Source organism: Vollenhovia emeryi, unplaced genomic scaffold (assembly GCF_000949405.1).
Source record: "Vollenhovia emeryi isolate VEMERY1.0 unplaced genomic scaffold, V.emery_V1.0 DF939189.1, whole genome shotgun sequence".
Lineage (NCBI taxonomy): Eukaryota > Metazoa > Arthropoda > Insecta > Hymenoptera > Formicidae > Vollenhovia > Vollenhovia emeryi.
The window spans coordinates 818,466-845,368 of record NW_011967177.1 but is presented as its reverse complement, the minus strand read 5'-3'; the positions used below and the strand labels follow the sequence as shown (position 1 = coordinate 845,368).

Sequence of the window (26,903 nt, the reverse complement as noted above, 5' to 3'; positions counted from 1 at the left end):
AGTATACTGATTAGAAATCAGTATACCAAGTATACACAATTAATTTTTTTTAGTGAACTATCCGGTTCCAAGTCTCATCGACATTGTCTGTTGCCAGCGTTCCTCAATAGTTACTCACTCACTCATTCATTCACACACTCACTCACTCACTCACTCACTCACTCACACGTACGCAAGCACTCTCTCCTCTCTCTCTCTCTCTCTCTCTCTCTCTCTCTCTCTCTCTCTCTCTCTCTCTCTCTCTCTCTCTCTTTTTCTTTCTCTCTATCCTATCACACCTTCTTTCCTCGTCTCGATCGCTTTCATGATCGTCATCGGTGCCGATTGTTCGGCGGCCGTTTCTGTGTCTCTTTTTCTCCGCTCGTTCTCTATCTCTCCCTCCCCATCTGTTGATAGCTATCAATAATGTATGTACAGAGTGTCTCGAACTCCTTGGATTGGGAAAAGTCGAACGAAAGAGCGTTCTGAGAAGCGTCTGGATGCGGGATCGTGGGAGAGAGGACAAGTCGTCAGCCGCGTAACCGGCGGACTCCGATGGGGAAGGGAAGAGATAGAGTGTGTGGGACCGATTCGGCTTGGACGTTCGTCTTCAGGAAGCCGGGCTCGGGACAGCGTCGCGACGACGGAGTCTCAGAGGTGACGGCCCCGTCTCCTTCTTGTCCGCCGCCGGACCAGCGGCACCGAAAACGAGTACGCTGTTACCGCCGCCGCGCCCCGCGGCGACGGTGTTTCCGACGGCTTCATGTGCACGCGCGAGGTATTAGTTGGCCACAAGCAGGTGCTGATATTGGCTGGCCGGGTAGGGCGCGACCGAGCCGAGGCCGAAGTTGTTGAGGCCCTCGACCAGGGCGCTCTTGTCCTGCTGCTGCGCCGCGGCGGCCGCGCCGGCGTTGACGTTGCCGTTGGTCGTCGCGGAGCCGATCGGGCCGAGGTTACCGGTGCCAGCGCTACCGGCGCCCTGGCTACCGGCACCGGCGCCGGTGGTGCCGTTGACGGCGCCGCCAGTACCGGCGCCGGTGCCGTTCATGCTACCGCCGTAGAACTGATGGCCGGCCAGGGTGGTCGGGTCGAGGTACGATGATGGGAATTTGGTGCCGGCGTAGAGATCGGCCGGCAGGTAGCCGCCATGGCTCGCCGACGAGTCGAAGATGTTGCGATGGGGGAATTGCGGGTGGTACGCCGCCGCGGCCGGGCCGTGTGGGAAGAAGTACGCGCTCGGGTCCGCGTGTTGCTGTCCGGCACCAGCGACTATGCTGCCGGGCGATAGGCTACGACTGCGCGGCGAGCTCTGCGAGACTGGCAATCCTGCACCGGCCGCCGTCGCCTGTTGTTGCTGCTGCTGCTGCTGCTGTTGCTGCTGCTGCTGCGACTGATGCTGCGACTGGTGCTGCGACTGGTGCTGCTGTTGCTGCTGATGATGGTGGTGATGGTGAATCTGCTGCTGCATCGCTGCGCGCTGCTTTATATAGTTTGAGAACTCGGTGGGCGACATCCTGAAACCGAGCGGTACCGTGCGGTTCATCAGTGGCTCTGTGTATGCACGCGTGTGTGCGTGGATCCGGGAGTGGTAGATCGCCGCGGCCTGGTTAGTACGCGCGTTTTGGTCTGTCGTGCTTGTGTGCGTGTGTATTTCGGGAACGGGGTATAACGCGCGGGCTAGAATTAAATCCTATCGGCAATGTGCGCTCTCCTATGCGACAGATCGCACGCCTCGTTACGCGTTATTCTCTAATTTCGAGCATGCGAGCTATTTCTACGGGTTATCTGGTTGCGAAGCGATCAACTATCCATCTAATGGCGATCCCACTGTTCAATTTGCTCTTTATACCGCGGGAATTGTAAGTAATGTTAGTTTCTAGCGATGGTAAATAGGTGAAGATATACTCGAGACAAGTGCAAGCAGCATTCCACGAATACACATACAGATTGCGTTGTCTGGGAAACTCGAGAAGTGTAACATCGAAAAGATTTAAGTGATCAGTCTTTTGCAATGTTTTTTTATAAATAACAACTGCGTGTAATTTATTAAATTACAACGTTAGTGTTTTCTTGAACATACCTGGTATTTTTTATAATACAGAAAATTTATTGCGAAAAATATTACCTCAGCCAGGGTTTGAGCCTGAACCTCCCTACACTTCTAAGCGGGCGTCTCACCAATTCGACCACTGAGGCATGTACATGGCGAGACGCCCGCTTAGAGTGTGGGAAGGCCCAGGTCCAGGTTGAAACCCTGGCTGAGGTAATATTTTACGCAACAAATTTTCTGTATTATTAAAAATGCCAGGTATGGTCAAGAAAACACTGACGTTGACACGAGCGTTTCACCATGTACGTGTCCAAGTGGCCGAATTGGTGAGACGCCCGCCTAGAGTGTGGGGAGGTCCAGGTTCAAACCCTGGCTGAGGTATTTTTCGCCAAAAAATTTCTGTATTATTAAAAATGCCAGGTATGGTCGAGAAAACGCTGACGTTAATTACCGCTGGCGACATTGAAAAATATTCTGATTAGTTATTAAATAACGTTCCGTACTATTGTCTTTTCAATGCGACACTCCTCGAGCAGCAACTATTTCACACAACTCTTTGCCGCAATAATTATGTTCCTATCATCAGGGAAAGAAAGAACTATTTTCATTACAAAATCGTCCGTCGCATAAACTCGAGACGATCGTAATTTGGAAAATTAAGATGTTTGTATTCACGATCTATTATAATCGTATCAAAATCATCCACCTTGAACGCCTCAAAGAAGTAAACTGTATTTCCATGATGATAGCAAAGAAAGTTGACCAGCAATCATTGTTCATCTTTAACAATAAGTTGGATCGAATCTGATCGAGATTGGGAGGAAACGTGAAACGGCGTGTACCAACCTGTTGGCGCGTTTGCTGCTAGTCTTGAGCTTGGTGCTGCCGAACTTGGTCTGGGCGAAGGTGGCGGTGGTGAAGGTGAGCGGGGCGGTGGTACGCGGGATGAAGGCCGGTACGGGGCTGGGCGAGCCCTTGAAGGAGTTGGTGATGGGCGTGGGTGAGGGCGCAGACGAGGAACCGGATCCGTGGCCGTTCTGCTGGTTGTTGGACGAGCCATTGCTGGCGTTGCTGCTGAGGGAGTTGGAGAACGGCGAGGTCGACTTCGGGCTGAGGCTGAGACCGCTCAGGGACGTGCTCACGGCCTCGATCGGCCTGAAGCACTGCGCCTCCGGATTGAAGGTCTTGGTGACCTCGCGATCGGCCGAGGTCTCGTCGTGCGGGTCACCGGTCTCCGAGTAGAGGATCTTGACGGCGTTTAGCTCACCGATACGGTAGCTCACCTCACCGGGATCGACCCAGACGGCGAGCTCGGCCGGCAGGTTCTCCAGGATATCTTGGATCGGCACGCCGCTTTCCTTCGCGGCGCGCTCTAGCACCGGGTCGACCGGGTCGCCAGTCTTGAGGCACCTGAACGCCGAGCCCTTGAACGGTTTCTCCGGGTACCAGTGGCCCTTGAACTTGTCCTTGAGCGCCTTCTCGAGCTCCTCGCCGAAGATGTTGACCCGTCTGCGCGGCAGTTTATTGTAGAGGTACGATATCACGAAGTTAAGCGCCACCTGCACCTCGATATGCATCTTGGCCTTCGGTGGGAGAATCTTTGGGCTGTTGTCGTCGCACGTAGCGGCCGCGCCGGGGTAGCACCGAGGACGTCCGCACGATCGGCCGTCTTGCCACGGGCGGGGGATTGTTCCGGGTGGTGGTATATGCCTGGCTAACGGAGCTGCCGGAGGCTGCCGACGCTCCGCGACCCGACGGCCGATTCTTCAACGCGCGCGGACTACCGTGTCGCCAGTTGCGGGTCGCGAATGTCCGGGGATCTGCAACATCCGCAAACAGAGGGACTACGTCAAAAGTGTATCGCACGTCGGTCGCATTTTGAGGATTCCTCGAGAGGAATAATTTCCGGTTTCTCTTTCCGAAAATTGATTTAAGATACATCTGCACTTCCTCATTGAAAATCCTATCATCGTCGCCGTGACAGTCGACAAATTCCATGCAATTTCAATTCAATCGCGAACGCACTTCGAGGTATCTATTCTACTCCTCGGCTGCGAATCTTAATTACCCGCATTCGTCCCCTCCCCCCGACTCGCAAATGAATGGCATGGAAGTTTGTTGACTGCCGAATAGGAATATTATCGCGCGCGGAGCGGCGCCTGCTCGTACGCATTATCAGAGGCCGACAATAGGTCGCGCGCGCCCGCGCCCTCCCCTTCTGCCGAGTTGCATGCGAAGATCGGGGGGGTTCGTCGTTCGCGGCGAGGATTCCGTGCGGGGAAATGCGAAATCGCGTCAAAGGAACGCCCGACTCTATCTCGCTTAGGAAAGGGCTCGCCTCGGCCGGCTCTCGGTCGACAGGCGTTATCGGTTCCTTTCACGAGCGAGGCTCGCGCATTGAAATGGAACACGGCTTCCGGTTACTCGCTTCGCCGTTTCTCGACCCCGCACGCTCAGGGAACCGAGAGGCGGGGCCGGCCGGATCGTTCTTCGCCGCCGTACGCCTCGCACCGAGGTGTCCGCGGAAGATAATACCTTCGAAAACCCGCGATTATCGACAAAAGGCGGGTCTTCCGAGATCTCCCGACAATTGCTCTCATTCATAATTTAACGAGGAACTAGTCTGCCCCCTCATTATCTCACGTAACTCTATCCATCTCGCGTGTATAAGATTAAAGCCAGCGCCACACTATACGCGATTCGTGATTCGTATATTTGCGAATAGTGTCGAGGAAGAATTGGTCGATTGTTTGGCTAATATTGAAACTTGACTAATTGTTGACTTATGATACAAGTCCTGTAATGACAGGTTAAACGTTGCCCAAGTTAACATGAACGAAACGACAACTAATAAATTACGAATGATAAACTGCGAATCACGAACAGTGGTAAGTAATAACTAGAGGTATGACATTTTGATGTTATCTTTATACGCAAAATATCGCAAAATGCCCCAGGAACGTTTTTAATGTTATTTCTTTACATTTTGGAGTCCCCAACTTCGTTTTAACACGCAAAATAACGCAAAATAGCGTCCAAATAACGTCAAAAATTGCAATTTTCCTTAGTAAACATTTCTAACGCCAATGTTGTATCCTAAACCAAAGAGATTTAGAGATTTATGCCTAAGACTAGTTTTTGTTTGCTTTTTTTAGACGTGTTACTGCTTTTATAGCCTGAAAATGATATGTAATTTCAGTAATTTGTTCCATGCTATTTTAATATGTTATGCTATGTTTTATGTTACATTACGCAATATATGTTTAGTCTTAATAAATGTCGTAAATTATGTTCTATCAAAACATTGTTTAGCTTTAAGCTTAGCTTAATTCGTTCTTTGCCTCTTTCTAAAGTAACAGTTGGAAAGAGACAAAGAACGAATTAAACTAAGTTTAAAATTAAGCGACGTTGGTGAAACCGGTCCTAAGTCGTCTTATTGAAGCCCTGCCCACCCCTGACCACGGCATTATCAAAATAATCCGCAAAATCCGAAAAAACAAAACGCAAAAGATGCCAAAAAATAACATCGAAGTAACACAAAATCTAGAAAAATAAAACGCAAAAAATGGCAAAAAATAACATAAAAATGTCACACCTCTAGTAATAACGAATGTCCAACGAATTTCTGCGAATCACGAACGACGAATCGCGCATGGTGTGGCGCTAGCTTAATAATATTTTAGAATCGTGTGCATAAGTGTAATTGCAGTTAATTAACAATCGACATTAAAGGCCACTCACTACATGTGTTATTTCGCTGGCACTTTTTTCTTTCTTACGGTCCGTTTGCCAAGACCGTCAGGTACGCGATACTATTTGTACAATGGACCAATTGAGTTTTCTCCGCGGCCATTTTATTTTCATCTTCGCCGCCGTTCGCCCGAATCAAGCTCTCGCAATTCTGTCATTCTCTTACGTTCCGTCGCGTCCTTTTACATTCGAGGCTGTTTACACGCGCCGCCGAGCGCTCGTCGCGTAAATTATGCACGCCGCGAAAGCGACGCACGCGCGCGTCATACGGCGTCGGCCCGTATAAAAATGCCCACGTCCGCAAACAGTCCTGTGACGCAAACGAGGGGGAAGAAACGGGGTGAGAGGTGATAAAAGAGATTGCTCTTAGAAGCGACGAGATTGCGCGGGCGACTATCCGCCATTCGCGGGGGCCGCCGCAATTGCGGAAGTCGCTCTTTCTCTGAATGGCACCGAGAGCGAAAGGTGTCCCTCTCCACGCCCTTATTCTTTTTCTCCCCGGCTCTCTTTCTCTTTTCACTCTTTTCCCGCAAATAGAGATTCTTGAGCGCCTATCAAGAGGCTCCTCTACGAGGAGTACCGGGGTATATCCGGCGACCACGAGCTGAGAATCTCGGAACTCGATTGCCCCGTCTTCTCGTGGCTTCTCTTCCCAGACCCCCCGCGGGGAGAAAATAGAGCTCGATCCGAGATGGAGAGGAAGGAAAAGAGGGAGAGAAAGGCGAAAACCGCAAAAAAGTTTTCACGACTTTCGGGCCGGTGACCCCTCCGAGGAAGACTTGGAACGCGATATTCACTTCTACCGAGTTCTTCCACCTTTTCCTTTTACGCAGACTTTATTTCCCAAAGTATTGTACGGGGTATAATTTCGCAATTATCGTTCGTTTTTCAAAGAATTTAATCACTCGGAATCTAATCAACCATTGGAAATTTGTTTTCCCGCACGGAGAGAATTTTCTCTTAAAATTTATCCTGGAAATCATGCAATCGTGGGACGATATGGCATTTCGGGGGATTTTATTTCAGTTTTTTTGAAATTTTGCCATACATTTAATTAGTAAAATGTATGGTAAAATTTTGAAAAACTCGAATGAAATTCCCCGAAATGGCAAATTTTACTATACATTTTACTAGTAAAATATGTATTAAGTATAATTACTAATAAAATGTATGGTAAGATTTCGAAAAACTCTCATAAAGTCCTTAAAAATGCCACGTTGTCCCACGATTATATGATTTTCAGTGCGAAGATAAGCAGTAGAGATTATTCAAGTACCAGCGCGCAGAGTATCTATTCTGCGTAAGACACCGCATGATGGTTTCGACATTTTACGCGTTTGAGATAATAAAATGTAACGGTTCGTAATGGGAAACATGGATTACATTTGGCATAAATGTTACAGGGATCGAGGCAATTTGCATTTCACGCGCAGCGGCGCGCGAACCGCGATGAAATATTTCGACCGGGCAAGATAGCGGAAATGGGTTTTCCAACTTTCTTATCGAGAAACATTTCGCTGCACACTCGCGGCCCCGCGGCTCGTTTCTCGCCGGGCGGCTTTACTCGGCGCGCATCTGCATCGCGTACCCGCATTTTTTCCTCCCCCCCGTCCCCCGGCCTCTTCTTCCTGTACTTGACTCGGTGGCAAGTTTCCACCGGCGGGCTCCCAGCCAGAGGCGGCGGATATGTAGGTTAAAGTTAGCGGCGGTCTCCACTTCTAGCAGTAGTACACGGCGAGACGGGGGTGGTTGTAGGTATTGATCCCGCGGCAGGGTTGCCGGAAGGTTCTCAGGTTAAAAATATACGGCCTTGCGGCTCCCGTGCCTGACCAAGTGCCTCGCGAAGTGCCCGTAATTTCCGCCACCTTGATTTTCCCGCGATATTTCTCGACCGCGATGTTTGTCCGGAGTTTGTCGAGTTTTGACATTTAGAGAGAAAAAAAAATCAAACAATCGCGTCTCGCGCGTCGTTTCCTATTCCCTCCCCCCTCCCGTCTTTTTCTCCCCCCAACAGCTGTCCGGCGGAGCCTCGTCTCGCCTCGGGATAAATTAATTGTATTTTAAACCGAGTAAAAAAATAGGACGGGCGCAATTTCACGAAATTCCCGTCGCTGCAGTTATGCTAATTTTACTATCGCCCGTGTAATTGTCGACGAGCCGACGAGATCGATTCGCGGCAGGTGTCAAAGTGTCAAAGGGATTTTTCTCAGCCGGCTTCTCTCTCTCTCTCTCGTTCTCACGGGAGAGCGCGATCGAGCACGGGGGTGCCGGCGCCCTTTGTATTTACGCCGGACTGAATGGAGGTCGCGTGGTAGAAGAGGTGCCGATATGTGGGCCGGAGATAAAACGTCCTTCGGCGGAACGAAGTCAATGGAGCGCGGGGGAGGGGGTTTCCCCGGTCGGGAGTGATCCTCGATATTCTCGACGAGTGCGCGAGACGGCGGGGGCGACGTCGACACGCGATCACGCCGAGACAAAGAAGCGGCGTACCCTCCCCGGCTAATTATCCCGCTACTCGCTCGCAATGCGAGCGGCCGTTTGATCGCGTCGGACGTCGATCGATGCACTCGAGCGGGGATATCCACGCGACACGTGAAATGTGACGTATCGCAGCGCGACAAAGACTACGCGAACAAGGTGACTCCCGACGTCATCTCGTGCGCCGCCTCGGCGTTAAGACGCGTACGACGGAACGGCAATTGCTCGTCATTAAACATAAGGCTTGTTTCCTGTTGCTGCACTCCTGAGCTGGCGCAATAAATTAGAGTAAGACAGGCACATTCTTTCTCATTCCAGCTTACTGCGCTGGTACCCCAGTGCAGGAACAGAAAACGAACCTGTAGAGCGCAACGGGGGGGATACTGCGGCTCGAGGAGGGAGCTCGGGAGTTTCAGTAAAGAAGGTAAATGTACCTTCGGAAGTTACTGTAACGAGCGACCGAGTGATTAATGTGATTTTTACGTATACAGATTGCGTCTCGAATCAGTTGAAAAAATACACAGATGGACTTATCTTATAGGAGATAACGGATTCGATCGCGAGAAATAACACGCCAGCGGTGTGATGTGCAAAGTCTTTTAAAATAGTAACGGAAGATTCAAGAGAAATTTTCTTAATTATATCTCTCCATTCAGTCGGGCAGATAACATAGACGACTGCATATCGTTTAACGATAGTAGCGAACCGTCTTTGGACAGCGGCAGAAACAAACACGCGATAGTCGTACAATGCTCCGTTCAAATAACGTTCGCTCGCCCCGACACTTCGTCCTACATACAAATTGTCCCGAAGGCAAAAACGAATTAACCGTGACAATAACATTCCAAATAACGCACCTGATTTGCAGGCGCGCACCCGATTCCGAATTCCTGAGTCAATTATAGTACACGGAGGGATCTTTGAATTCAGAATTCAGCGGGATGGATTAAATCCGTCAGTGCGCGCGCTCAGTTCGCGTATATATATTCGCTTAATCGATCCCCGAAGAAACAGCGGTGTGAGAGAGAGGGGGGGGGGGAGCGAGGAGAGTAGAGATAGAGAGAGAGCGCGCGCGAGGGAGAGCTGATTTAATTACGCCAGCCTGTGCAAATTGGGTCAAGACGACGCCCCGCCGCCCGACGACGTCCCGGGGCGTCGCCGCTCGTCCCGGGGACGACGTCTGTATCCTTCGGATCGGATAAGAAGCGCCGCTGTCGTCGTCGCGGCATTATGCGAACACGCACGAGAACGAGAGAGGTCCCGAAGTCGGGCCAGGGGACGCTACGCAGGCTGTGTCGTAATCAATTCGTCGTACCTGTTCGAGGCACTTCGGGGGACAACGGGGCTCCCCGGGCCTACGGTCGGAGAAACGCGGGACGGGCACGGCGCGTTCTTGCCGCGGCGATTACTCCGCTCCGACGACGAATACGACGGGAGGAAACCGCGCGGAATCACGTTGCGCAACCCGTCCGCCCGGGTTATACAACGAATCGACCGTCGAGTCACGTGCGCGCGTCGTAGCATTTATCACTGCAGTCGAGATGGTTAAAAGTTCGCCCGGGATGGAAAGAAAAACGCATTCGTTCCGCGGGTGCCCGACGACGGAACTCTCGCGGGCAGACAAGTCCAAGGGGGTAACCACTTTGATGTAATCGTTGATACACCTTTGCGCGCAAATTTGGGACAATAAACAGTAAATACAAATGCAAAATTACTTTTCGCCAAGACCACGGTTAGACTGGTGGGAAAAGTGGGAGGCAAGGAACCACGTGACCGAATACTACAATCTTAACTGAAATTGCCTCTACAAGTAAATACATCTTACAATTAGTAAAAAGAGAAAAATATATTTTGAGGAAATGTAACAGCTCTTTCTGGTTTAACAACGTTGCATATTTTTAAACGTGCGTGTAACAAAATTATTTGCAATTAGATGAGATTATTTGTAATCGGATGAAATCGTATGAAATCAAATGAAATCGTGTGATCGGTGGTAGTTGAATCGAGAGCGTAATCCCGATCTCGATTATTAGATTCGGAAAGAAGCCGTACAGGCGAATGAATCATTTACGCATTCATTCACAGTTTGGAAATCATCCGCTTGCAGATATCAACCGCGAGGGACGAAATGCACGCTCGGCTGCGCCTCTTGGCGCACTTTCCCGCGAACGTAATACACCGAGACCGTATTTTTTTATATAGTTATATTTTTGCCGGAACATTTTTATCCGCGAGCGACGAGGCGACCCTTTCTCGATCGGGCAACCGTTGAACGCGGGCGCGAGTCCACCCCTCGCGCGTGCAATCTCCGACATTCCTCTCGGGCACGTGTCCGGCCCGGCTCGCGTGACACGCTCGCCCGATCTCGTTTTCCGACGTGGCTGGGGGTCGCCCGGATTGCGATAGATTTCGCACACATAATTTAACGCCACCGGCGTTCGCGGCGCCCGCGACAGCTGCGTATTAACAACTGCAGTGTTTTTATTGACCATATCTGGCATTTTTAATAATACAGAAATTTATTGCGAAGAATATTACCTCAGGGTTTCAACCTGGACTTCCCTACACCCTCAGAAAGGATTTCTGTTCCCGGGGCAAAAATATTCTTGACGCATTTATATTTCTCACAACCTCATTTAGTATAATATAAAAATCAGACAATGTCAAAATTAAATCAATAATTCTTATTCTCCTCTATCGAATTAAAAAAGATTGACTTAGTATATTGAGACAAGAGAAACTTATATAAATGTAAGTTTATTCTTGCGTTTAGAATAAATTTTCCCCTCCTCAATTGGCACCACGATATTCGGCAAAAGACGATACTGTCGTCTTGTTCTAGATTTTAGAATTTTTCATTTAAAATTAAAATATTCCTTTCTCTCTAATAAATATGATTGACGCTATATCGATCCTATTTTATGATACATTCAAGCGTAATAGCATTGGATCCGGACATTTTTTCTCTGGGTGTACTCTCTTAGACGGGCGTCTCACCATTTCGACCACTGAGGCACGTGTTGATATTTGCCGCGATAACAGCATAAAGCTGGCATCTTCGCGTCTATTTTTTGCCTCTCGAGCTGCATATTAATTTTTGTTGTTTTTTTTTTACCGCACTCGGTAACGAATCGAACGCGATCTCCCGCGGTTCACGGGGTAAATAAATCAGGGGAATGTCCACGCGACGTTCCAGAGGGGGGGGAGGGGGGGAAACTCGGTCACCGGCGCGCCGAGCTATCCCGCAAATTATACGGGAATAAAACACTCCGCGGAATCTTCGGGAGCGCTTTCCTCATAACGCTTATTGGACGTCTTATTTATCGAGAATGCGGACTCCCATCCAACGGCCATTATGGCTCGTCCTACTCCACTCCGGAGAAGATTCTTATTGAACTTTATTGTGCGGGTTATAATAAACCGCGCCTCGCCCCCTCTCGGACGCTCCCCCGCGTCCTCCTTCCGTCTCCCTCCCCCTCTCCGCTCCTCCCTTCCCCTCCACCTCCTCCCCCCGCTGTCTTCCTGCCGCTCGTCGCTCTTTCTCGAGCGCGGTGCCAGGCGGACCGACAGATCAATACGACACAGTCTCTGCAGACACAGGCGCTGCTGCTCCAGATAGCAAGGCGAGAACGCGGGACCTGCCCTATAAGCCTCCATTTAAATAGCGCCCCAAATACGCGTAGGTAGGTCTGCCCCTCCCAATCAGCCGGGGATGCCGACCCCCCACCCCTTCTCCGAAGGGCCCCCATTGAGCACCCGGACCTGGGCCAAGCCTGGCATTGTGTTATTCCTTTTATCCCATCGCCATTGCGAGTTTTCTGGAGTTGGGTTCTCTTTGAAATCGTCTCGCGGTACAAACCAACGGGATTGTACTTATGCACCGTAAACAAAGTTTCATGTAAAATTACAACTATCGCAGTGGGTAACCATTGGGACCGTCTGTCAAAGGTGTATATTTACATACGTCAGTAAATTTATATTTTGATAGGTAAAATTATTACCTGTATATAATAAGTAAAGAACTTGCTTTTAATGATGTTATTTTTTTTAATCAAACAAATATTTACACAGCACAAAGAGTGGTCAAAATAAATTTTTGTAAAAATTCATACATTTATATATTTTCGATATTATTAGTGTGGTTGCTGCACTAATTATATATGTAATTTTACATACTTTTCGTACAGTGTATGTTATATATTGTAGCGTTAATACGACAAAAAGTTAAAAGCAGTAATATTTGGATATTAAAAAATGTTTTGCTACGAAAACAGGAAACTGTTGAACATTCGTGAGATAGAATATACGTGTTTCTGTAGGAGTGAAGTCATTTCCATTTTCTAGCCGCTTATCGACGAAAGCGCGGGGAGACAGAATGTACTTACTTCGGAAGGCTTTTAGGCGACGGCTTTAGAAGTCCGTCGCTTTCATAAACATTAATTTCTACAAGGCGCGCGATTCAATTAAACGCCGCGCCGTTGTCGCGCGGCAATTAAAAGAATAAAATGCATTTCGATTGCATGCGTGGGCGCGCGAGCTTTATGAATCGTTCGAGTGCAGAGGGTGGGAGGGGCAGATTTTATAGCTTGTGCTATCAAACCGAATGGCGCCGTGTCGACCTTATTGCACGCAAAACGACACTTGTAACGCAACGATGTAAACGAGTTGTCGTTTATTTTGCGCGGCTCGCGCGGGCGGAATTGAAATTAAAAGCTCCGCCAATGGGCCCGCGAACGGAGTTGCTTCGCGGAGCCTTATCCAAGCACTTGTCCGCCCGAGATAATTTATCATAAGCATCGAAACGACCCCGGCGCAACGCATGAAACTTCCGTTTCGCGTGTGTCGTCAATATTTGCTTTGCCATCCCGATCGACAAGAACAATCGCAATACGCAGTTACGTCAAGGGACGAGCGCTTGATTAAACAGTTGGATGTGCCGCGCGAAGAGCAGTGCCATGAAGAATACGGCAATATTGACGCAAGTTTTTCGGCGTTGGATCGCCAGAATTATGACAAGCCGACGGGAGGGCGTTGCGAGCTTGAAAAGCTCCGTCTGAAATAGCCCTCCGGGAAGTTCGGGGAAAATAGTCGCGCAAACATTCGAGAGTGGATACGTCTCTCGATAACCGTGCGCGGTGTAACGAGACGAGAATGAGATCGGCGAGCTACAAATCATCGGATGGAAATCGACAGCTAGGCGTGGGACGAAGATATCGGGCGGCGACAGGGGCGCGAAAGGAGCGCCGACGGGGATATATCTATTTTTTTTTTCCATTTCCAGGAATGAAATGGCGATTTCCACGCCCGGGTTTTTCATCGGCCGGATTGTGACACTCGTGCGGAATTAATTTCGGCGGGCGAGTGCGTTCGAGTGCGGCGCTTGTACGGCGAAAATTTACGGCGGACGCCGACGCATGCGGAAGTAAACCGAGCGGGCGCGTCTCTGCCCGCCCGATAATTTCGTCGTCTGCGGAGAACGTCTGAATCGAGTAAGGGAACTTAATGGCAAAGAAGCAGAGAGCTGAGGCCGGGAAGAGAGGAGAAAGAGGCGGAGAGAGAGAGAGAGGGGGGGAGACAGGCAGACAGACAGAGAAAGAGAGATGGGGGAGGGAAAGGGAGAGAGAGAGAAGAAAGAACCAAGAAACGTATTATCCGCGAAAATACGGCCGGTTGTCATCCTCAGAGCTCGCCCGAGAGAGAGAGAGAGAGAGAGAAAGTAAGAGAGAGACGATCGAACGACGCGATTCGCGGGTTATATCATTCTTTTCCGTCGTGGCGCCTTTTAAGAGGAGAAACTGCATCGCCGTTTAGGGATTTTATGACCAATTTGTACGACGACCGCGGGACGATCTACGGTTTGTACGGTGGCCCCCCTGCACTAACTTCCACGCTGAAATTCATCGTTATATTGTTATCTCGCGTTATTGCACGCGGCGCAACTCCAAGCGTCTTCCTACGGCCCAGATAATCCATGTAGGCAGTCTGTTGATTTTGCGATAAAACGAATCTCGGAACGAGGTATCACGCAACTGTCAGCGTGGCGTCAGTCACGGAGCTACCAGCTCGCAACATGTTTTCGCCGCTTTTTCCCTCCCCCCTTCTCTTCCTCTTTTTTTTTCCTTTATAAAACCCGCCGCGCAAGATTACGACGTATCGTTGATTGTATCGTCGTTTTTTGCCGCTGTTAGATACACGTGTGGAGGAAAGCGCGCGGGGCTTATCGTACGTGCTTGGAGAATGAAACCTGGGGAAATACCGGCGAGATACTTTTCATCGTTCGCAGTCGACACAAAAAAAACCGTCGGAAAACCTTAATAATGATAAACGCGCGATCAATCGCATTTAATGCGGGAAAAAAACGCCACGCGTTGTACGCCGTGTAGAACAAAATGTGCGATTGTAATAAACGTGAGTCACGATCAGGAGAATCCTGCGTGGGGTCTGCAATTGGATGTTTACTAATAATTAACGCCAGCGAGCGTTTATTATGTTTCGGTTACGTCGCAAAATGCGCGTGGTTTTTACGTAACGAGACTTAAAAGTATTGGAGGATTCGATAAGGATTGACGGCGGCCAATTATCTCCTTCCCTTCTTTTTGTATCGGCTTATCTCGGAATTTCCGCTCCTCTCGAGGAAATGATTACTTCAGCGCTTATGTTAAATGTTATCCGACAGCTGCACATAATCTGATAGCCGTGCAAAATAATTCCCAGAAAATCTGCCATTATTTGTATACACATAAAATGTTTATCCGAGAATGAAAAATATTTCTCGCAAGCTGGTACTCGACATAATTTTTATAATCTGGATTCCCAGAGGCGAATCTACAAGGTTATCCAGCGTTACAATGTTTTGGAAATACTTGCAGTTATCTGAATTGCTTCGCATATTCTTATTTTTCAAATCCAAGAAAGCTTAACTTATATTGCTAACACTTTATAAGCGTACACGCGACTAATGACATTTCAACTCCTCTTCGATTATTGCGCAATAAAATTAATAATATAATGCAGTCACAATTTCATTTATAATCAAATAATTTAATAATATTATCGAGTAAAACGCTATTACCTAGCAAATTAATATTATCTGGTATTACTTAGTACAAAAAAGTACTTTTTGAGACCTTCCGTCTCTGACCCGCCCGATCTTCATCGCACAAAGACGCGAGTTCAAATTAACTTAGTTCCTCGCTCGCGAGGGATACGGAAATCTTCTTGATGGCAGGGTGAGAAAATTCCTCCTCTCGAGGACCACTATTATAAAACGGGTTCTCCGTACGGGAGGTTGTTCAATATCACGATCTAAATGTCACTAGAGAGCCTCCGCTTTTCCTCGAGTCCGCCGATCGACGCTAATCGCGAGATACAATCGTACGGGGAATCCCGCGACTATCGGCCGTACACGGATACACGCAATTGTTCACGGAATGCTGAAAGTGCGAAAAAACCACTTTTTTCTCTTTCTCTCTCTCTCTCTCTCTCTCTCTTATCCGTCCAGTATTTCTATCCTGATACGCTAGAGCAGGCGCGAGACGCCGACGGGATTTCCTCGAGCAGCTTGGGCACGGATGAATGAAGAATTTCTCTCGCTGATCGTCGTTTGCGTCGCAGAACTGCCTTTCTTCCGATTTTTATGCATATTAGCGCGCTTTTTAATGTTTCCAGACACTATTGCGCACTTTCACTGTAAGGCCGTCACAGTATTGACTTTTGCTCGATCGACCGTGTTTCGATAGATGGACCTGATCGCGGCTGGCGTATTATCGTCCCGATATATTCGCGTGTTATTATAACGAGTAGCTGAATCGAATGAGATAATAATTTGGAAATTAATCATGTATAGACTGCCGGGGGAAAAAAAGAGATTTACGATAATTATTGTACAATTTCATGCAAGATTACATCGAGCACCACATACGGCGCGCAATTTTAACAGTGCTAACATATTATGCATTTAATCAATAATCATCTCAATGAAGTCCCTCATGAAACACGTTTAATATTTGGCCAGTTTAATTTGCTGATTCGTTATCTTCAATGTTTGTCTATATTTTAATTATTGTAATTGTACTACCCCGTATGTGCGAATCTCTATTTTTATAAATAATCAAGCTTTTTAGTCGACACTGACCGGCCAGTGTTTTAATACAGAAGATTTATCGCCAAGAATATTACCTCAGCCGGGGTTTGAAGGACTTTCCTACTCTCCAGGCGGGCGTCTCACCAATTCGACCACTGAGGCATGCGGTAATGTTTGCCGCAATTACAGTATCTTCGCGTCTACACGGAAAGACTGGCTAAGGCAAAAATAACTAAAATAAAAATGTTGCCGTATAAATAGTAGGGGCATCTACATTGCTTTGTGTTGCGACATTCACTAAGTTCGCTGCACAAAACGCATATAGTTGTCCCCGCTACTTATCATACCAATGTGGGTACGACAACCACAGCTATAGCTGGCCCAAATATTACTGTTTATTGGGGTTGTGCCAACCCCTAATTAGACGTGCGATAGCCACATCGGTCTCTCCGTGTATGTTTCGACTTTAAACTGCGCGCCGATTCGGATTGTCGGCAGTGCACAGAACATAGCAATCTCCTTAAGTTGCCAGTAATAAATAACAATAATCGAGCTTTCTAGTCGACATTAACCGGCCAGTGTTTTAATACAGGAAATTTCTTGCGCAGAATATTATTAAAAACTCTATTTTTATCTCGTATCTTTGGCTCCTCTCTGCCGTTCCGTGCTTATCTACGCGTATCTTGATTATACCAAGGGATCGTTTTCTCGCTGATGAAAATAATAATAATAATCTCTCGCGTAAAATCCGTGTAAATTCCGATCGCTGAGCTGGAATATCGCGTTTGCTATTGCAGACGGATGGAACGTACTTTTTAAATATCGAAGGTACGCGCGCGCGGAGGGGGCCTCCGTACACGTAAATTATATCCGCTCGAATGTGGTATCCAATGTAATCGCGATATTATATCCGGCCGGACGAGCATATTGTGCCGCTCACTTGGTTGCCTCCGTTGTCGAATGCATAATTAATATATTCAGATATTCCATTGCCGGTTAATTTACTTTAATAAGCTGACGTTATGAAAAATGAGGATCCCGATGAGAGAGCACGTAGCGTTGCTCTCGAGATTAGCCGTCGCGTCTGCGTTCATTGTGTATTACGAGCGGCGCCATTAAAATGGAGGGAAATTATCAAAGGCCCGGAATCGCGTAACGTCCATAAATGTGGAATTAATTAGCTTTCACGCGACCGAGAACAAAACGAAACGCGGACGAACCTTCGCGATTCGTTGCGCGCGCGCGCGCCCGAGAGCTACGTAACCGCGGTAATAATTCCCCCACGTCGAATCGTCCCCGATGACTTCCAAGGAATGCTTTTCTAAATATCTCGCAGGTGAAACGTAGTCACGTCCTGATACTCCGGGCGGAGCAAGGGCCTGAGCAGAATGACCGTCTTATACTCTCAAGACAGCCTTAAGACCACGTTTTATGTTTTAAGCCTTTGTCTTGAGGTAACGCACAATAACTGTCTTATGTCTTAAGAGTACAAGACAGCCGTTCTGCTCAGGCCCTAAATCACCCCCCTGTCCGAGGGGAGCGAGTGGAGCGTTTTCGCGCGAGGTCTGTAACTACGCACGGGTACACCTGGTAAAAAGCTCCTCGGCCCCCGACAAGGGGCACCGTTTTCGGAGCCGCGAGTGCTCTGTGCGGTTTCCATTGCGAAAAGCGGAAGGAAGAAACGTGGGCGAGGTGGTGATCGATCGTCGGTGGCCGCCTCCCGCCCTCCAACCCCTTCTGGGCAGGACGAAGGGGCGGCAACGGGAGAGAGGCGCTCCCGCGGGGGAGAGCGAGTAGTGGAGCTGGCAGCGGGGAGAGAGAAAAAGGGGCTCGACATCAGCGATATCTCACTGATATCCGGCCACGTTTCACGATCTGGATTTGCGACGAGGCACGAACCAAACGCAGCTACGGAGCCGGACCGGCTCCGATTACTTTCGGGATTTCGAGATCGGAAAATAGATAGAGAATCTCGTCTCGTTGAACAGAGAGAGAGCGATCTTGATGGCAGCGCGAGGGCTCTGTCATCATTTTCCCCTCAATTTGAACCTGCTTGATTTACGATATTAACGCGTGGCGAGTGTGGCGCAGAGAAATGTGCGCTGCTTAGTAAACAAATGAACGAAAAGATCCAAGTTCAAATCCACGGACACCACTGGTTTTTTCGGAATTTCCCGAAGGGAAGTGGCAACCACCGAGAGTACCCTGCCACATATACCCTTTTAGGGATACAGTCCTCCAGATTGGAGGTTTCCTTCGGCAAGGTTAGCAGCCTACCGAAGATGAGGTAAAACTAAATGCTCGAAGTACCAGAACGGAACTGGATAAAACAGGCTTTAAGGCCTAATACACGAGGAGGAAGAAGAACACGGGTTGTCGATGCGATAACACTTTATCGCGCGACAATATAAAAAATTTTCCAAAGCCATTGCCAAGTCACTTCTACCGCGATACACGTAAGATCGCGAGCGCACGTTCGTGCCAACATTTTGCGCAAAGCGGAAACATAGGAATGAAATATTAATGTAATACAATATTTACACGACGTTGGAAAGAATCCGTGCTGCGAGACGGATTCCTCCCAGGGAATATCCTTCAGAAGGATATAGAGTTCCTCCTATGAGGAAATACGGGAGGAGAGAGCGAACGAGGAACTACGTGGCGAGCAAGCGGATTTTCAAGTCACCGATATTTCAACGATAGCACCGGGTCGAGATTTGCGATGGACGCGAGCCAACGATCTCGGGAGGATTGCACTAACTCGGATTACCTCCGCCGAAACATCGGGAGCCTCGCACGAAGATCGCGAGGTAAACGCGAAAATCTTGATCGTGCCACTTCGATCATCTCGCTCGGCGTATATTTCTGACCAAAATAAAGCACCAGACGCGCTTGTCTCCATCCGAAAGTTGTCTGCGCCAAGACAATTAACTCACCCACGCACCGCTTGAATTAGAGCCAGGGAGATCAAGGGTCCCGTTTTATTGTCCGTGTCTAAGATCGCGCGAGCGCGCGCGAGAGGAGGGAAGGAGGGGTGGCAGGAGCGCGGCGGGAAGAGAAATAAAACGTCTCGAAGACATAGACCGATCGATACTTCTTCCCATGCAACGGACGCACCCTGCACCGGCGACGCAGCCGACGGTGCTCGGCAGCAAACGCGATCCTCTCGCTCGTCGCGGGTGTCTCGGCCGCGCTCGCGCTCGCCTCGCGGAGCCTCGCATTAAAATTCCACGGGGCTAGGATCGGCGCGCATTAATAAAATGTACCGCGAAAGGCTCGTCGCTCGCGGAGAGAGAGAGAGATAGCGAACTGAAGCCCGTGTCTACGCGTCGCATAAAATATTCACAATTACACGAGCGGCTTACTTCTTTTTTGGGGCGAATCTCGCGCGTAATCCAGTCCCGCTTCCTCGATGTCGGGCATTCTTCATCCCGCCATTCCCTCGCGATGACAAACGAAGGATACCCCGAGTTGAACTTTTTTGTACTATTTTGACACTTTTAAGGATAATTTACACCTACCGAGCTGATCTATGCACCTACATAGACCAGCAATAACCTACTTTGATAACATTTTATTTTTATTCCTCCCTTGAATCTTTAATTCTAAAGAATTTTTTTAGCTTCCACTTAAAAGGACCTACTTTAATGCTAAATTGGCAAAAGTAGAAATTTCCGACACTATCAATTTTAAATGTACTTGCAGTTCGGCCTCTTTTACTGTCTTAGGTCCTACTATGTAATAGATTTAAAGGTTCAACATAGGGTCAAAATTTCGACTCGGGACGCGCGTTGTTTCGCGTCTTCTCGATTTTTCTGCTCTCTCTCTCTCTCTCGCTCCATTTTTATACACAACGCACTCGCTGATAAGAGAGAGAGCTCAGACAGTCACGAGAGAGAGCTCAGACAGTCAATAATATAAAGGCGTTAGGTGAATAACGAGCGAGTTTCCTCGTGAGTCTAATTGGACCAACTATTAACGCTCGATTGCGAAATGTTCTATTCGAAGACGAGAGAAATCCGTGCGATCGCGGCTCTCGCGGCGTAGCAGCGCTTTATAAGCTGCAACCAGCTCGCAGCGTATTTCCAAGCCAAGGTTAGAGCCCGGCCGGCATTTTAGTCCAAGAATTTCTGGTATTTCCTACTGGCGATATACGCGCGCATATAACCCGGAAGGGCATCGATTCGGAGGGCGGTCTTTCGAAACGCCCGCGGTGCGTGAGACCGTAACCGCGCCGCGGAAGCAACTTGGCGTTCCACGTGCTGTAACTTGTTTTACTCGCGTACTCGAGGAGCGTTTTACCGCGGCGCGGCACGTACGAGCCTTCCTCCGGGAAAGGCGAAGGCGCGTACGGCCGGGCGCTAAAACGCGGAAAAGTGTTGGTAAACAACGGCAATAATGACGACGGGGCGGCGCGAGGAGGAGTACGCGCGCGCGACGGGAACGTGACCCGACTGCCGTCGCGCCGAAATGCACTTTTTCATTTCCTCCCGTGCTTATTTCTCGCCCGCGAATGAAAATTCCGCGGTTCGACGCGAGGGCGTAGGCATCCGCCGTGCGCGACGAGCCAGCTGCGTAATTTTCTAGTAGCCTGAACCTTGGGAATTACGTTCCCCCCCGAGTTAATTGGCTACTTAAAGCCAAATTGGTTAGAGCCTGCTGTTTATCCTCAAAATAATACTGTCATTAAGGGATTAAATCTAATTAGCGGCGTACGTGCGTTGCGCACGCGTATGCGCTTTCTTAACAAATTATGTAAACTCAGACGAGATTTTCTCGTTACCTCAAACATCTCGTTAAGTATCAAACGGGCGTGTTACAATGCTGTACGCGGAGGAAGGATCCTCGCCCGCGGGTCACTTCCTTATTCGTTCAGCCGCGATGAGGCTCCGGGCCGCGTCCTCAAGACCTGTTTACGTAAGTATGAATAAGACGTGTGCCGCATTCTAACGGTGATCTATTTACGTCCACCGCTCCCCGAGATCCCAGCTCGCGGCCGGCCCGAACGCACCTAATTTTATATTCGGAGCAAAAACTCCGGCACCATTGCCAAGTGGAGCCCCGACGAGTGATCTCTCACCCCGCGTGACCTTTTCCGCATCGAGATCGCAGACTTCTATACACCACTAGACTGCTACCTTCGGGCTGAAAAGTGAGGCAAGAGTTTCGCCGTGTCTTGTAGGGTAAATAAAGTGGTATGTGTGCATCGGTCTGTCAGTGACACATGCTACTTTATTTACCCTTGTTACCCAACAAGACATGGCGGAACTCTTGCCTCACTTTGCAGCTCGAAGATCGCAGTCTACACGGAGAGCTTTTTCTCTTCCAATCTACAACGTGGCATTTTGAGAAACTTTATGAGTTTTTGAAATTTTTAGTATAAATTTTACTAGTAAAACGTATGGTAAAATTTCAACAAACTCAAAGTGCTTTAAAGTAGTACATAGAAGTCTATGATCGAGATCGTGTCAAGGGGAGGGGGAGGAAAATATTTGCAAGTATAAAAATCGCGAAACGCGCGCGGGATTTCGGAAACGGCGCCGACGACGACTCGCGGCGGCAGGAGGACGCGAGGGCTCGGGGACAATAATGACGGATTAATCGGACAACGTCGGGGGAAAACGTGGGGAACGTAGGGAATGCGAGTTCACGTGTCTCGACCTAATCCCGTTCCGTCGTAATTGGATCACATGGAGAAAGAGCGAGGTCGGGGCTCAGCCTAGGCTGCGAATTAATTCCGCGCTGACCACGTGGAAAGTTTCCTCGCGCCCGAGGAGGACAGTCCGCGGGCGAAGCCCATCCGGAAGCCCGCGGGCAGGGTTTTTCCCCACCTCCACGCAGGGGGGAAGCCACGGGGGAGGCAAGATGACGCACGTCGCCCGGAGAAAAGTTTCCCTGTTGAACGATATCGATATATATACAGGATGTTATGTAATACCCGTCTCACTTCTTATTTACGGATAGAACGGATCAGATTGAGTCGAAAAGTCCTCTACCATTTTGCAATTTTCCCAATAGTTAACGAGTTATTAATTAATAAAAGTCCCTGTCTTAGCCCGGCCTGCTGTCCAATTCCCCGCGCGCCTAGCAACGCCGATCGCGGGACGGCCGCATCTCGCCGCGCGCGCTTGAATTGGACAGTAGACCGGGCTAAGACAGCGATTTCAATAATTAATAACTCGTTAACTATTGGGAAAATTGCAAAATGGTAGAGGACTTTTCGACTCAGTCCAGTCCGCTCTATCCGTAAATAAGAGGTGAGGCGGGTATTACATAACACCCTGTATATATAATCGCTCCGCTATCTTATAGATTTATAACGGTGACCGCGACTCGGCGCGACGATCGCGCGACGCCGCGCGTCACGGAATTGTTGCGAGATAAGATTTACGGATTCGCGACAAAAGCCGGGAGTGTACTGTTGCTCTTGGCGCGTCCGTCCCCGACTTTTGCGCACAATTCGCGCGGGTGACGCGAACGCGCTCCTCCGCGGCAAGACGCGAAGCGCGCGACGGATTTAGAACGGAATATTAATCGCCGGCGAATGAGTAATACCCCCGAAAATACATCTCGGTATAATTAAAGCGGCCGAGTTTATCGACCAGGATTTCGTCGAAAATCAAGACGCGTCGCGGAGGGTGCGTCTCAACGGACGTCTTTATCGTTGCCGTCGTTATCATTGTTGTTATTGTGTAATTAATTGTCGCGCAATGTGTGCCGAGACACGCTAGAGTGGCGCGGGCACCGTTACAATTTCCTCGCGCTCACGTTGAACGATATTTCACGGCAGACAGACTCTCCGTATCGGTAGTTTCGATAATTCCAGAAGAGCCAGATACCGCGCGTTAGCCGGTATTCTGTGGATGTAACTTTAATTAACCGTTCCCCGAGCTCGGCTGTAATTATCGCATGGCTCGATACGCCGACGGGGAAAGATACTTCCCGCTCAATATACTGCCGATACTTTGGAAATACGGCGCCGAATACGTCGAAGCGTAACTTGAAACGGTGATACAGAAAATGTTACTTTAAAAGCTGCGCGGGATAAAATCGTAGTGAAAAGTTACGGCGCGGTTTTACCCAAATGGAAAGTTACGAAATTGCGGATGTTATAAAACGGCTCGCGTCAAATTGAAAACTTCTTTATTAAACATACGCACTTTCATTATATTCCTGATTATATTCCCGATTGACGAAATACGTAGCATATGATTCAATTAAAAATAAGCATGATAAAATCGAGCGGATGTTCGCCGAAAGTATTGAAAAGCAAGTCACGATCGCACTGATACGAATGTACCTTATCTGCTCGACGAGAAACGATAATGAAAGCCCGATTCTCGTTTCGATTTGTTATCTCTCCTCGAAGTCTTCCTATTGCTTCGCGAAATTACAGACGAAAGTCCTCTTATGAGATAGGATAATAATAAGATAAATAAGATAGGATAATATGAGACAGTTTTCAATGTGCAAATTCAATCACAAATCTTTTTTCGCAACGATTACACGATCTAACAATCAATTCTCCACTAAATAGATTTCACTCCAAGGACAATAAGTTCATGGTGGGACCAACAGATGACGCCTATTGATTCAGCAGAAACTCCCCGAGTCGAATATCTTGGCCTCAGTTTAGCCTCGTATAATTTTCGAAGTGGGAGCAATGAGGTCAAACTAAGGTCTCTGTGTCGGAGAAGATATGTTGAACTTTTGACCACAGCCCGAAAAAGTCGCTCTTTCCCTTTCAGCAGCAAAGAGGCCAATGCGAGTGTAATCAACAGAGGTTCAGCAGATCCTCTTCGGAGGTCTAAGAGGTTGAACACAATTTTTTACTCATCTGGGCTTTGGAGTTTCAAACCGACTCCGAGGTCCAAATGAAGTATAAAATAATTGAGGCCCATTCCGGGACCAAATACTCGACTCGGGTACGCTATCTCATATTAGGAGTCTATCTCGTAATAGAAGACTTTCCTCTAATAATTGTAAAATTATCAAAAATGAAAATCTCGACAACACCCACAAAAAAAGATATCCTATATATTTTGCATGTTGAACGCACACATCTCGAGGAATCTATCCTGTTATACGATTTCTCTCGGTCGAAGGTATCCGGCGATTTCGATGCGGTCGCGCATACCGATTAATGAACGGGGTCAATGGAAAGCGCGAGTGTCCGAGAGATTGATCCTTTCGATTTCTATCGGCATTGACCCTGCCCGCTCGCATCGCCCGATCTATTTATATCGCACACGCGAATCTCAAACGGCGTTCCGGCGATCATCATTAAGTCATTCGCGTCTCGGATTAACCCCGTTATCGACGAATAATTCGAGGGTTCAACGCGCCGTCGAGCACAATTGGCGCGGCTCGCTTCTGTTACACAACGGACGAGCCGATGGAGCGCGGAGCTTCCGCTCGGCGATGAAAAATCACGAATGCGCGATCTTCGATCGCATCTGGCCGGCTGGCTCTGACTGGCCGCCCGTCGCGGAAGTATCGGCGAGCCGATAAAGGCTGGTTCAACGGTCGCTCATCGGCGAATCGTGCTTCTGGCGCTTCCTGCGTCGGCCGTCGGTTGGCAACAATGAAAGTGCTCGATTACACGCTCGTTATATAATTAAGATTGTTATGTGTGCCGACGGGAGTAAGCGCGCACAAGCAGCCACGTTACCTTGCAGCTGGATGCTGCATGCGACGGACGTGTATCATCACGGAAGGATCCTGACGTGCCTGCGGCGTGGAATTTTGAGGGTTCAACGTAGATAAAAGGACGAAGAAAACGGCGCAGAAAATGAACGACGAACAATGGATTAAGCTTGAATATTCCCGAGGCGAAATTTTGGCCCTATGTTGAACCTTTAATTCTATTACATAGTAGGACCTAAGGCAGTAAAAGAGTAGAAGTACAAAATTTACTTCTACTTTAAAACTGATAGTGTCAGAAATTTCTACTTTTGCCAATTTAGCATTAAAGTAGGTTATTGCCTTTTAAGTAGGAGCTAAAGTAAATTTTTAGAATTAAAGATTCAGGGGAGAAGTAAAAATAGAATGTCATCAAAGTAGGTTATTGCTGATCTATGTAGGCGTATAGATCAGCTAAGTAGGTGCAATTTATCCTTAAAAGTATCAGGATAGTACCAAAATTTCGACTCGGGTTCATTATAGTCTTTAGTATTATTTTACGCGTTCGTATCTCGTTTCGCATTAATTTGTTACCATTTTTCGAACCTCTGTTACGTTTTAATTATTCCTATATCGACGTCGCTCACATCTTATTCAACGTTAAACTCTTGGACGCATTATCGACCTGCGCACGTTCGCGGCTCGACACTGCGATCTTTTTTTTTATATCCGTAAAAAGATTAATAACAATGATAAAAGTAACAAAACGTTTTATACTTTTACACTGTAGCTCGAGTTAAAAATTATATATTTAAAGTGAAAATTATTTAGACACCAACACCCTGTCTCGGTTCTTACTCCTTTATGACTTCGTCTTTGTGCTTTCACATTAGAGCCTTGTGAATTTTATTAATTGTAAAAATAATATAATTTTTCCCCAATATCCGTCTTTCCGTCTTCCACGTTCGCGCGATTTCAATATTCGCGGCAGTTTGCGGGAGGAGCGTCTCCTCGCGAACACGGCGCTTCCGCCAGAAGCCTCTATCTTATTTTTGAAACCACGTACAAGGTGAAAATTATTCATCCGGGCGGGAGTTTATCGCGGCGCTTTATGCGCGTGCACGCACGACGGTCATCGCGATAATGGCTTTATCGCGATTAACGTCGCCCACCGGCGTCCGATATTACGCAGTCGCGGCTTTAGATCGGAACCGAGGGGCGGGATAGACCGACAGTGTGCAGGCGCACACAAGGAGGACAGTGTACACGACTTAAGCATCACCGTGCGCCGGCGATCCCAATTTCCTGATATCATCGATCGGGTCCTTACACGCGAGCCTTAAGCCCCGCGGGAGGGCTATCTATTCCGGAGACTACATACCGTTCCACTCGACGCAACGTTTTAGCAACTGATAAAGTTGAAGTCTATTTCCGCGACGGGACACAGTCACGAAGGTGTGCGTCAATTGGCTGTTGCATCCGCGGAGATGCTCCTCTACTCAAAGTGATTACGCAGCTCTTGTAGTGCTTTCTAAGTGCCGCTGCTAATGACTTCCGTGCAGTCTGAGAGGATACGACATTTCCCTTTCTTTTTTTTTCCGACTTATTACGAAGAACAATGTAACAATGATCTGACCCCGTCAGCGGAAAAGGGGATACACTTTTTCTCAATTTGTAAGATTTGCTTTTTCGAAAATGCCTACTGGCTGTTTTTCAAGTACGTACTGGATGAAAAGAAGTGCGAGTACAGCTGTTTCGGATAATACTCGCAACATTGAATTATCCGTAATTGAACTTTTCTAGCTTTTAATCATCTCCTCCTTTTTTATCCTTTGAGATACGAACAAAAGATATTGCAAACAGACGGAGATAAGATGCAAACGTTGAAGCTGATTCGAATCCACTGCCACAATTGGAACAAGCGTCTCGAGTCGAAATTTT

General features: G+C 48.3%; 1 protein-coding gene across 6 annotated transcripts in view; it reads right to left on the bottom strand.

Annotated features, from left to right (window-relative positions):
* Window positions 1-201: 201 nt before the first annotated feature.
* The window catches only part of LOC105562410 (protein Tob1-like), a 120,828-nt gene continuing 94,126 nt past the window's right edge, over window positions 202-26,903 (bottom strand). For 4 of the 6 annotated variants that reach the window (XM_012013227.1, XM_012013225.1, XM_012013228.1 and 1 more), the window contains 2 exons: window positions 2,876-3,849; window positions 202-1,493 (listed from right to left, as the gene is read on the bottom strand). In XM_012013227.1, the coding sequence (XP_011868617.1) occupies window positions 761-1,493; window positions 2,876-3,606 (1,464 nt within the window). In that variant the 5' untranslated portion in view covers window positions 3,607-3,849 and the 3' untranslated portion in view covers window positions 202-760. The remainder of the gene's footprint in view (window positions 1,494-2,875; window positions 3,850-26,903) is intronic. The other 2 variants (XM_012013229.1, XM_012013230.1) reach the window with 2 other exon arrangements.